Source organism: Cornus florida, unplaced genomic scaffold (assembly GCF_030987335.1).
Source record: "Cornus florida cultivar Cherokee Brave unplaced genomic scaffold, ASM3098733v1 CherokeeBrave_3.0.0_Hap2_Chr08, whole genome shotgun sequence".
Lineage (NCBI taxonomy): Eukaryota > Viridiplantae > Streptophyta > Magnoliopsida > Cornales > Cornaceae > Cornus > Cornus florida.
Window position 1 is genome coordinate 52,214,979 of NW_026775578.1, and position 13,841 is coordinate 52,228,819.

At 37.0% G+C, this 13,841-nt stretch overlaps 1 protein-coding gene across 1 annotated transcript; it reads right to left on the minus strand.

Moving 5' to 3' along the window:
* Nucleotides 1–492: 492 nt before the first annotated feature.
* LOC132271711 (uncharacterized) lies at nucleotides 493–13,620 on the minus strand. Its single transcript, XM_059773164.1, has 9 exons — nucleotides 13,116–13,620; nucleotides 10,227–10,321; nucleotides 9,790–9,869; nucleotides 6,789–6,830; nucleotides 6,596–6,723; nucleotides 5,640–5,820; nucleotides 4,875–5,053; nucleotides 1,013–1,243; nucleotides 493–921 (listed from the first exon to the last, which is right to left on the minus strand). The coding sequence occupies exons 1-9, from the start codon at nucleotides 13,541–13,543 to the stop codon at nucleotides 621–623; spliced, it is 1,665 nt and encodes a 554-aa protein (XP_059629147.1). The 5' UTR covers nucleotides 13,544–13,620; the 3' UTR covers nucleotides 493–620.
* Between the last annotated feature and the right edge of the window lie 221 nt (nucleotides 13,621–13,841).

The window sequence follows — 13,841 nt, forward strand, 5'->3', positions numbered from 1 at the left end:
AAAACTGCTTACACTCTCCTTCGCATATACATCATACCACACAAGTTGTCTTTTATTGTTCTACAAAAATGGCAAAACGTTTCAAAGTTTTAACTAACATAAAATACGAAGGAAATGGTTTTTTTTTTTTGCCATTTTTCCGGGCGTAAAAAAAATAAAATGAAAAACATTTGCTAATGTATGACATATTATGTCAAACAAACCAAAAGGACAATCAAAATTATTGTAAACAAAATTATCGAACCCTTTGATTACTAGCCTTCTAATCGACATAATGCAACACAGAAAGCATCAAATGATGAGACTTGATCTTCATTTTTATATGTGTAGTCCGTTTTCATTCTGATAATACGCTCGAAATGACCGTAACAGTTGGCAGAGAGATCGAATTCTACTGTTCCTGTAGTAAGAATCTACAGTTGAAAATTACAGGTCAGGCAGGCAATATCATACAAGACACCAAAAAATAGCAGGAATTACCTAGAAAAGTAGTACCAGTAAAACCAAGCATTTTTTTTTTTCCTTTATTTATTTTGTTTTTTGTTGTTAACATGCTAATTTACATCTTCTCTCTATTGTCCACAAATAAATGTAAAGAACTAGCTCCTACAAAAGACATTCTATTTGGCACGAACCCACCGAGCTGAATTTGCTTTTGCCACATTGGAATAGTATTCACCCACATTTGCCACAAAGAGTGGATCCCTATCTTCGTAATCGAATTCATTATAACTACCGCCATCAGTATTTCCTTGATCCGTTTGTTCCAATTCTTTCGTCAGATCCTCCATCGTCTTCTTCAAACTGGCTTTGCTCATCTGCCCCGCCTCCCCGGTTGAGATCCCAACCATTGTGATCTTCGGGAGAAAAGGGCTTGGCGGTACTTCTTGTTTTATATATTTTCTGGTTGTACCTTTCATTCTGTAGGATTGGAGCAGGGGAGGAGATGAGCATTAAAAAATAATGCAGGTTGCTATAGGAGCCATATCAACAACAGAGAATAGGGTGTTACCTTTTATCTGATTGATTCTGGAGTTTTTGCTCTTGTTTCAACCACGGATTAGTAGCCCAATCTCCAAAGGGGAATCGGAAATCCTGTTTCTGTCCTTCCTCGGGTTGAACATTATTGTTTGAATTGACCTCGGAAGTGCCAGGATACTGGAGGTGCTTACTATTACTTTCTGCTTCAGAGTTTGCAATGAAGTTGGATGATACGGATGCTTTCATAAGGGAAGCTGCACTCCTGCAATCGAATGAATATGATGTTTACAAAATATACAAATAAATAAGGACTACACGTGCGGGATCTGCCTGCTTGCCATTGAGATGGGTCCAATAGGTTCTGGTATACAATCGGATCCATCATGTCAGTATTCCAAAGAAAAAAAAAGTGTACACGTGTAAAAAGGGTCTTACCATTGTGAGTGTGGGTGGGCATATATAGAAGTTCAACATATAAAATTTAGGTTAACTAAATGATTAGTCATTTGATTCCAGGATTTTTTGAGGGGGTCAAAAACTAAAAAATATTATACTAAACAGATGGCTAATATCAGTCCAATTGAGTTGATGTCATGCCAAGCTTATCAACTAAATGGGACTCATTAAAAGGTGGGTTCTGATTTCTGTTTTCATTCTAAATCCAACGCAGCTAGTGCAAAAGGAAGTATAAACTATTGAAACAGGGGGAAATAGAAAACAAGGATGGTAGATTAAAAGAACTAAAACAAAATTTTCACCAGAAAGAATCTACACAGAACTTAAACAATATTTTCCACGTTCAAATAATTTGTCTGCAGGATCAGATGTGCTCAATCTTCGTTCCCTGGTAAAAATTTATAGGCATAGCAAGCTCAGATCAACAGTGTATTTTGAATGTTAAACTGCCACACAAATGCTTTTGTCAGAATTTCCATCAGTTTCAAGTTATTAGAGCTGCAGTATTTTTTTTTATTTTTTTTTCCCTATTTTGGTCAACGATGGTGGTTTCAGCCTCTTGAGCCACCCCATAATCCACAACCAGGCACATGTAGTCCCCCATCCCCATACACCAGCCTCCAGGCAATTACTAGAAAAATTCATGTGGTTGCCGCCCAAGGGGATTTGAACTCTCAGAATGGGAGGTGACAATCTTACCATTAGGCTATCTCCTTGGGATTAAGTCAATAGTGCAGTTTAAACTACATAATAGCAGTTTAAGAGAGCTAGAAAAGAAGAGGGCACACCATTTTTCCAATCTTGACATGCATAAAACCTGAAACTTCAAGGAGTGAACTACCTAAAAGCTTTTAGACATAAAACACCCTTTTGGGAAAATTGAAGCCAATATCCTGATCAACAGTTCGAATCCAGGTTCTAATTTTATTAACAAATTAAAAAAAAATAAAAATAAAAATAAAGAGGGTAAGAGATGCATCACCGGAAAAGAAGAAATTGTGCATGTTGAACCGATCAGAGAAGGTAGGTTTCGCTACAAGCCATTCAAGCTAAAAGATAACCTTTAGCAATGATGTATGATAGTTAACAAAAGAGAAGACTACATGGTGGTAATGAACCAATGCAGGGAAGAAGAGAAGACTGTGAGTTGTGCGCAGCGGAATGGTTGTGGAATATAATATGGATAAATAACCTAGATGGGTGGTGAATAGGAAGACTGTGAGTTGTGCGCAGCGGAATGGTTGTGGAATATAATATGGATAAATAACCTAGATGGATGGTGAATAGGTTTTACTTGCTCCTTTAACTAATTTTTACTTATTTTAATTTTACCGAAATAAACCTAAAAAATCAAACCCTCAAAGCAAAAATAAAGTGCAAGTAAAGTAAATAAAGTTTGAGAGATAACACCAGGATTTTTAGTGAAGAAACTCCACTTGTAGAATAGACCAATTGTTGTGGGAAAAACCTCGTGAATTGTAAAATCCAGAACAAAATGATCCACTATGTTTGAAGCAAAGTACACTGAACATTGACTCGGTACTAGATTTGGCTACCAGTTCCCAACTGACATAAGTGAAACCTTCTATTCGGCTACTTGTTCCTTGATTTGGCTACCAGTTCGAAATAGGCAGAATGTAAACTTCTTAAAAACTTCAAATTTCTAAAACTTCCTAAGTGTTCTCACACACTCACATACCTTTCTAAAGCGTTGTTCTCATCATCCCGGAATGTATTAAAGTATAAACACTTGAACTTTTTCAAAATCCGCATCCGATCTTTAATCTTGAAATTTTGAACCAAACAATTACATCACAATCGGACTTGTTTTGACAACGAATTAGCCAATACAAAATATATATTTTTCACAATCTCCCCATAATATATATGTATCTCACAAAGACTACATGATAATTGTGTGATAGAGAAGGATCACACATATGAAATCCCAGCTGATGAGAAGATGTGGATCTGCTTATCGACAATAGTAATCCTAGATTTATTTTATATAGAGAGAGGGAAAAAAATGCTTATCCATATTTACTTATTTAGCACCAAAAAGTATAAATTAAAGTATTACAAATGTTGGGTAAAATTCTATTTTAGTTGGATTACTGTTTAGGATGTGCTCGAAGCGAAACCTTGAAGGGCGTGTTGAGATGGATCCCATGAAAGAGAATCCTTCCTTGCTTATTTAAATATAATTTGAAGCCCACTCTGTTTTTCATGCAAATGCGGAAGTTGAAGCAATATCTTAAGCCAATAAATTGAGCAGAGAAACAATAGGAATATGAGTTCTATTTTTTTTTTTTTTTTTTTTTTTTTTTTTTTTAAGTTGGTGGTTGCATGATGGAAACAGATTATTCCTGAGAAATCATAAATCACGAGAAGAGGATGCATATCCCCTCATCAAAGAAACTATCAATCCGAGATTCATTGGATATAAAAAGACATTTATCCTAGAAGAGCACCAAAAAATTATAAACTGAAGAATGAAATGTGAAGTACAATTCTATCCTAGTTGTGGATTATTGGTTAGGATCATAGTTCTCTACATCGGGTGAGTCTCTCTTAACGCACTCGGCCGAGTCTAAGTCCAATACTCACCAATATATCAGTGAGAATCGGAATCACATGAGACTCGGCCAAGTTCCTAGGGAATCAACCAAGTATCTTCCGAGTCTCTAGGGACTCAGCCGAGTAATCACGTATGATGGTGTCCTTGTGGTAGTGTTCATGGATGATAAAATTTCACGACCATCATAACCGATTTCATTACGTTATGCCTGATACAGTTACAACGCATCTGTGTTCATAAAACACATCCACGTCCTCATCTTTGAACCATGTGCTCAAGCTAAGATTTGAGAAATCTTCAAGGGTTTATTAAGATGACTCCCGCAAAAGAGAAGTTTTCTTTCCTGATTCTTTTACATAGATGTTAAGTAAGTTCACTCTGCTTTTATGCAAACATAAAATAAACCTATTTTCTAGTCTATGGAGGGGATATTTTCTAGTATTTCAGTCTTGTACTATCATTTACAACAATAGATCCTAATTCTGAAAAAAATCCATTCAAATTAATGGATGTCCTGATATGTTGAGGAAAACAGAGTGCGATGATCTTTTCTCCATGGACAGGCATTCTCCCCTTTATATTTTAACCAATAGCTATTTTTGAGGGAACAAGACCTATCTGATGATTTGAATGTACACAATAGACCAGCTGCATTGGATCTCTAAATTGCTAGATTTAACAATTCAGCAGTATCTATTAAGCAGGGAATGTTGACAAAAGGTAAACCTGCACCTCCATATATGATCTATTTGTCTTGCAAATTTATTCTTGAAGCAGTTAAGACATATAAAGTTTTCACACAGTATTCATTCCACATCAATGCTGAAAATGCACAATGCTGAGAATGCCATGAAGGTACCTTTCTTCAAATGAATCGACTAAATAAGGAAATTTGGGTTGAATTCCAGTAGCTTTTCTCAACCACCTGTTACCAAGGAGCACTTTGTCAACGGTATAAAGGAGCTGAATTTCAGCAACTTTTGATATGACGCTCAAAGGTATTCCAGGATTGCCCATTTCGTCCAGCACTTCCTGTACCTGTCACGAGGAGATATGCAGAAATCAATAACACCAAATGTGCCCGATCTAAAGAATAGGCACATCTTACAAGGACAACTTGCACAAGGCATCCATTCAAATTTTTTGTTTTTTCTCTTACTATACATACCCATGTTGTAAGAAAGACTTGAACCTTGTACCTCCCCCCTCTCTGCCCCTTTCGGGGTGGAGAGGTGATAGCACTCAAGCTAACAGCTGGACATGGCATATCTTCACTTTTCTTCTTTATATGTCACAAACGCGTGTGCACACACATACGTTCTTCACAGATATTGGTCACCCACTTTGACAAGCATTAGCTTTTCCTTTCTTCTTTTTCTTTTTCTTTCTTTCTTTTTCCTTTTTTTTTTTTTTTTCTTTTTTTTTCGCGTTTTGGTTACAAAAATATGATTTCTTCTCTAAAAAAGCATGCATTGCTCCTATCTGCTCAAATTTACTACGTCAATATGTTGTTTCCTTCTTTTTTCTACTTTTTTTTTTTTTCCAAATATTGGTAAGGGTTATGATCTGCTTCCCTTCTAGTTGCTACACAAAAAAGGTAATAGAAGACTAATGGATTTTATACCTCGGGGGGCTCCCATACACTCTCAACATTCTCTTCAACCACTTCTGTTGTCAGGTTGTCATCAATAACATCCCGTCGCCGTTGCAAGTGCCGAGTCTGAATTAATGTATGGAAATGCTGATCAACAGATTCTTCAAGAATGTTGTCTAACATGTTTTTATCGAAGAAGTACGGAGTATACCTAACAGAAGCAAGACTGCAGTGTAAGTAGCATACTTTTGAATATACTTATCAAAAAAAAAGTAGCATACTTTGAATATACTTATCAAAAAAAAAGTAGCATACTTTGAATATAAACATTAATTTCGAACGAGTGACATTTTGGATGAACAGAAATGTTTTGGAGTTCAAACTCCGAAACCGAAGCAGAGAGAGGGGTTGGTGGCCTGTCTGCTTTGGATTCAGAGTTTCATATTCCACATCATTTTTATCCCAGTAATTTCAGACTCCATTTCATTGCCCTAGGATGAATGGCAAATATTTGAGAAGCAGAGAGTCATAATGAATAAATGAAGTAAAGGCCATCCATTGAAAAAGCAAATTCATATTTTTACGATATATTTCATATTCTTTTATAGGAAAATAGGGTGAATAAGAGCTACAAACTTAAAAATAGGCAAGAGAAGTGTCACCATTTCACTTTCCGCGAAGAGGGCACAAAACCCTAAATATCATAAATCAAATAGCAAGTGACAAAAACAGGGTTAAAATCCTATGCTCACTAGACACTGATAACTATATGTAAGTCCCACTTTGAGGGATAAAAAAAATATTTTTTTTTTTGGCAAGTACTTCGAGGGATAAAAATACGAGGCTCAGAATACATCCAGTAAGAAGATCTTCTAATCTACACAATTTAACTCTGTTGTTTCGATTCATGTAAAGATAATTTAACATCATGAAGATATTATGATCCTAAAATTACAGATAAGCACCAATAATGCAGATTAACTAACCACTTAATCCCGTCTGTTGTTGCTATAGCAATATCTAGGTTCTGAGCACTGAAAACAGGAACACCTTCAACCTTTTTCCTTCCACCATTCTGTGGCATTATCTTAAGAAGTTTGTTGGCTTCCTTGACCTGCATGAACAGAAGATTATTGCAAAGAATGCAGATGTCTAAACAACGGTGATGTTGTATCTTACCTGTTTCTCATTTGGAACGAACTGGAACAAGTGAGGTTTTTCCTGCATAAAACACGGTAAAAGTTTTTTAAATTAGTCTCTGATGCTAAAGGAGCAGAAAATAAAATTCAACATGAAATAAGGAACGTTACATAAATCATATAGCACATATATGGGCTTCGTCCCCCTAATTCCTCAATCTAAACAGTGAGCATGCATGGCATCTTGAATAAGGAATTGCTCAACTCAAGAGGTAGCAGAAAATAAAATTCAACATGAAATAAGGAATGTTACATAAATCATATAGCACATACATGGACTTCGTCCCCCTAATTCCTCAATCTAAACAATGAGCTTGCATGGCATCTTGAATAAGGAATTACTCAATTCAAGAAGGAAAGCAGGTCCCGCTATTTGGGTTGACAACATGGATAAGTTTGCCAAGCTACGCTCTCGAGGACCAGTTTTTTACTAATTAATGACCATCAAGTCTTCCTCCATCTTAATTAATGTCTTCTGCGGCCCTCCCCTCGTAATTGTAGGGCATTCAACTCAAACCATACTATTCCTTCTGTATGGTGCATCCAGTCGACTTCACTGCTGACGACCAAAATCATTAGCCATTTCATCTTCCTAGAAGTAGTAACATCAAACTTTTTTAAAAATCACAATATTCTGTTATCACATCACTTCTTGCCACTCATTTATCTCAACATTTAACATTCCCAACCCAACTACACTCAATTTTTGGACAAGTTGTTCTTTAGTTTCCTAAATCTTTTTTTTTTTTTTTTTTTTAAAGTAAAAACTGTATAAAAAGCACTCAAAAGGGGAGCGAATCCCAAGAGAAATACACAAGGCCAAAAAGAGCCTCCAAGCCTCCAAAGAGGCCAAAAAATCGATAATCTCCTCTAAAGATCTATAATCTCTCCCTCAAACCCAACAAAAAAGAGTGGAAAGAATAGAGAATTTAAGAATAAAAATAGGCATCTCCTTTCCATCGAAATATCTCCTATTCCTCTCGAGCCAAAAACACAACCACACACAAAGAGGCGCAGCCCTCCAAGCATCCTGAATATGAGCCCCCACAGAACAACCTCTCCATGCCTCAATCAACCCTCTAGAGGATCCAGGCATAACCCAGAGAATCCCAAACAAACCAAGCATCAAATCCCAACAGTCCCTAGCCATGGTGGAATGTAAAAGAAGGTGATCCACTGTCTCCTCATCACAAAGGCACATGTAACAACGATTGACCACCACCTAATTTCTCTTTCTCAAGTTATCCTAGGTTAAAATCTTTCCCAAAACAGAGGTTCAAGCAAAGAAGGCCACCTTGAGGGGAGCCTTTGAGCGCCAAACAAACTTCCAAGGGAAAGGACCTCGAGGCTCTTCTGTAAGACACCTAAAGAAGGATCGAACATTGAAACGACCCTAAGAGTTAGAAGCCCAAATCCAACTATCAAAATCACCAGCCATAATCCCCTGTCAATAGAACTCCTCCAAAAAACGAGTGGCATCCTCATCTCCCAGTCCTGAAATAGACGTCTGAATCGAACATCCCAAACCAGTCTCCCGCTATCAAGATGATAATAGTTGACCACCATGGCCTACCTATCGGTAGCAATCCTGAAGAGCCGTGGGAAAGCGAGAGCAAGAGAAAGGTCCCCACACCAAACATCCTCCCAAAAACTGATCCTCCTACCATCCCTAAGTCGAAAACGAACATGTTTGGAGAATTCATCCCATCCCTTCCGAATAAACTTCCAAACCCCCACACCCCTTGGACCACGCACCTCAAGAGAACTCCACCCTCCTCTACTCTCCCCACATCTACTCGCTACAAAGTACAGCCCTCCTCCAAAGCCCATGCCTCTCCACCCCAAACCTCCACAGCCATTTCCCAAAGAGAGCTTTATTGAAAGGCACCAATCTTCTAAACCCCAAACCTCCACTCCAAATCGGCCTGCACACTTGCTTCTAACGAACCAAATGAAACTTGAACTCCTCCCCTCTTCCCCCCCACAGAAAATTTTGCTACAATCTCTCAATCCTCTCAGCCACAAAAGAGGGAATCTGGAATAAAGAGATAAAATAAGTGGGAAGGCATGAAAGGGTGCTCTTAATCAGAGTAACCCGTCCACCTTTGGAAAGGTACTGCTTCTTCCAACCCGCTAGCCTCCTCTCGAATCTATCCACAACAGGATCCCAAACCCCCACACACCTCGAAGGAGCTCCCAGGGGCAACCCTAAGTAAGAGGTGGGAAAGGAGCCAGTACGACAACCAAGAATACTAGCAAACATCGCGATCTCAGGGACCCCCCAACTAGCACCAAAACGCTCTTTCCAACACTCACCTTACGGCCGAAGACAACTTGGAACTAAATCAAAACGCATCTCAGATATCTTAACTGGGACACATTCGCATCACAAAGCACCAAAGTATCATCCGCAAACATCAAGTGGCTTTAGTTTCCTAAATCTCAACAATTCATGGCTGGCCTATTTATTTATAATGGTTAGCTCAGTCACCATAATGCATATACAAATTGATATAAAAATGCAGAAAAATATCAGTGGAAAGATATATAATATTATAAATAAATAAAATATCTAAAACCGGGATAAAGTCCTTTTAGATGTTGAAGGATAGATAAAAAAATCAATAAAACGAATAGTTGTCACATGCTAAGTGGTTGCTAATACATCAATGCACATATGACAACCATATGGATTCTAACTTCTAACTTCCAAAGTAGCCACCTGAAAGTCGATTTTCAGTAACGAGAGACATACAGACATCGTGAAACTCATAATGAAATTTGACGAAGTTACATTGAAGCAAGCTCACAAAGCAGCAAGCTTTATGATACATGTGCACACCCACATATGTGCTGAACAGAGAACAGGAACAAGGAAACAAATATTTGATATGATAAATATAAGCATAAATCCAATACTTCTAATCAAATATACCACCAACAAACGTCAGCAGCTTTTACACAGATTGAGCCAGCCATACCTTGAAATGTTCATATGCTAAATCAAGACGACAAGCACCAACCACACCACTTGGAATATTGAGCCGTTTAACATAAGAAACTGGAAAGATATGAATCCATTACACAAACACGTCCAATTAGACTAAATAAAGAATGCAGATCAGTTTGAAAAAATAAATAATAAAAAGACAAGAATGAGAAATACTGAATGAATTAAGCACACATCAAACTAAATAACACATCAAGTTAATTCTGACGATCTATAATCTGTGAAATTCATTTAGAATTTTTCTGCCTAGGGGCATTCATATCTACACTTCTATAACCCAACAGAAAATAATTCTTTCCAAGATCATAAACTTGCACACCATCATAAGGATGCCTCAAACTTGTGATGGAGATCTGAGGAAAGTTTAATAGAGAACAGGAAAACATATAAAGGCATTTACAAATATACCTGCATCACCTAGATCCATGAAAAAGCGGAACACAGGGCCATTTCTCTCGCTCTTGGTTACTGCTGAAAAAATCTTCTTAACCCACTCAGGCGTTCTACAGGTCAAAGAGAATCAGCCAAACATACTCATAAGTATTTTGTTGAAGAAAATGATAATCAACCACAAAAAAGTAAAACAAAAAATATTAAAAATTAAGAAGCATACATTTTAGAAATATGCTTAACTACATACATATTCGAAGAAGCACGGACACTTCTATAAGGTGCCATGTCCCTGTCGGACACCGACACTCCATGGACACTCAAACACGTGTCCGACAGTTCATGGCCGTATCCAACATTTAAAAAATATATTTTATTATTTCGGAAACTTGGCCTAGGCATCTTGGACACTTGATCAACACATTTCGGACACTTGATCGACACATCCTACACTATTCGTCTTATATGAAACAAACACACAACAGTCCTGGAAACAACATTATGAATTTACATCAAAGTGTTCAACCTCTAAGGAACAAAAACATTACTATAATGACAACATAGGATGATAATATCATAAATAATATAACATATTCTTTTTTATATTCAAATAGTGTCATCTTATAACTTGTGTAACTGTAGTATAGAATTTGTAAATTAAGGTTCTATGATTGTCTCAATCAATAGATATATAAATGAAAATTGATATTTATATTAATCGTGTCGACACCATATCCGCATCCTACTTTTTTAGAAGGCGCGCGCGCGCACAAAATAAAATAAATAAAAAACCTCAATAAGTTAAGTGGTTGTGCATAAAAATATCATATTTGTGGGCATTGGTGCATCTATTGTTTTCCTTTGGCGGCTCTTACAAACAAAGAAATCTTGATCTGCCACAAAGTTCATCTATGTGCAATATGCATGTATCTGTAAATATATTCTTATCAATGTATGATATCTTGCAACCATTTAATAAGCATTTCACCAAAAAAAAATATCTAGAGATGAAGTTTAAAAGGATATGCAAAAGCTAATTTTCCATTCTAATTTATAGTTTGATAACAAGAAGGTTCAGTAATAAATTAAAGCAATGTTTAAAAACAGACTCCAAATAGTTGAGAAAAGATTTGTTGATTTCAGAGGTTTCGTTTAGACTATTTTCCTTTTTTCTTTTTCTTTTTTTTCTTTTTGGATAAGTAATATTTCATTATGAAAACTCAAGAGGGAAGCGCAGACATAGAAACACAGACATGGTAAAAATCCTGATAGCCTACAACAATTTGTGTCTGTTGTGCCACTATATTCTGAAAGATACATCAAACAAGGACTTATTGCCTTTTAAAACTATTTGTAAGACGCACCAGTGGAGATACTCAGTAAACTGATGGCTAGAGCCTGTAACACAACTAGACTACAGCAAAAGTAACAAATATGTGCATTACTCACTATTCTCCCAACCAACGTGGGGTGCTATGAGTGACGGACTAGATAAAATCATACAAGTAAAACTTTTGACATTATTCACGAAGTGACTTCTTTCAAACTAGAACCATGTAACCATGCTTAGCAACCTGCATTTATAATGTCACAACAAAAATTGACACCTAGATTGCGGACATGAATATGGCAAAGAAAAAAGAACATTAGTTCTGTGACATATAAGTCCTTAATGACTCATTGGAAGCTGGAGAGAATGGTAGCAAGGAAATATATGAAAGCAAAAGGAAAGAAGCGGATTTGAGATCCCACCATCTAGTAGGAAGGAAACGGAAATAGAAAGGAAGAGAGAAGAGGGGATCCCCTTAGGCACACCAAACTCTTTTTATGTTTTCTCCCTTCCAACAATACACTTCCTTATATATTTAAGGGTGTATGCTAAATAGAGAAGTACCCCTTTGCTTCCCTCATTTTGCTTTACCCAACAAAAAAATAATAAATATAAAACAAACAATTTTCTTTCCTCATTTATACGTTTTCCATCACTCCTACCTTCCCTTCTGGACAATTCTCCATCCCTCGTAATTCATAACAAGTGCAAATGTAGAATGAAACTTGAATCTCCACAGAAGAATTGAATAAACCCTCAAGGAAAAGTTGCATCCTATCTATACTTCCATAATTCAAGAAGACCTTTTCTTGCATCCTATCTAGAGGTGTAGGTCTCCTTTAGAAAATGAATTTAAACAGAAGACTACAATAAAATAACCCACGTTAAGCTTCTAACTCAAACAAAAGTGAGAAACTATTTTCAATCTAGCAAGCAAGTGATTGCCAAAAAGGACTTCTAGACAAACTATCAGCTTCCATCCTCCATCCTCAAGGAAGTCATTGACTGAGCACATATATAAAAACCACTATTTTTTATTTGTTTACCTTGACAAGAAACTCACACACCCATTTTGTCTCTATTGAGACTTGAACCCTTGACCTTCTATTTTAAAAGGTGATGCATTAGCACTGAGCTAAAGCCCTTGGTAGCCAGCAGACCAACTACTTCGTCACTTTTAAGTGACTCAAAATCCTTATCAGACCCACAACATCCGACGTATTTCTTTGTACAATCAGGCCAAAGTGTTTCTCAACCAACTTTTGGAAAACCAATCAATAGAGCACCTAAATTCATAAGCTCAAATTCGTTTCCTACCCGTTACATTAAGGTTATATTCAAAAATAGAAGTATACGACACAAAAAAATATTGACCTTTCTTAGTTCAAGTGCAAATTTCAAGCATTCCCAATTCAGAATTTCAGAGGTATATAGGATTAGCAATCAAAATTTTATAGCACTGAAGTCAAAGCCTCAACAATTCAATGAATATATATAATAGATTCAAAAAAAAAAAAAAACATATATAATTACTTGAATCACAACCACACACACAACAGAGAGTGAAAATGGAATACCTTTTGGAAATAAAGGGTATGTCGAAGTGGGTGGAGACTGCCATGAGACCTGTCCCCGAAAGATCACACATACTGAAGACTTGTCCAACAAAGGCCGGTCCACCGCCCTTCCCGTTCGTATTCAAACTCGAAATTCTCACCGTCGATGGAAACCCAGAACTGGACTCCGACGACATGCCCTTGAGTGCAGAAGACGACGGTCTCGAAGACAACGAGTCGTTCTGGGTCGAATCAAAGGAGGAAGAGGTGGGTAGAGAGATAATTTGTGGAGGCGAGACGCAGACCTTCGACTGTGGAACGGAGGAGGTGGGTGTCGGAGACTGTGCCATTCTGGGGGTGAGGAGAGAGGAGAGATTGGAAGTGGCGGATTGAATGAAACGACAGACGTTGGTCGGGTGGTGGTGCTGGTCCCCAGTTGCAGAGGCCATTTGAGATGGTTGGGTTGTTGATTGAATTTCCCTTTGTGCGCGGAATCTGAGGGAGAGGAAACAAAAGGAAGGGGAAGATAATGGAATATAAATAATTATAATAATTATATATTTTTTGTGGATAAATAGTCAGTAATTTAATTTTGAAGACGAGGAAAGAAGGAAAAAGATTAATCCACGAGTTTAAAAATAAAAGAAATAAAAACTTCATGCCTTTTACTGAGAAAAGCTTTTACATAAAAAATAATGATGTAATAAGTCTTTTTTTAATCAAAAGGTCATTTAATGATGTAATAAG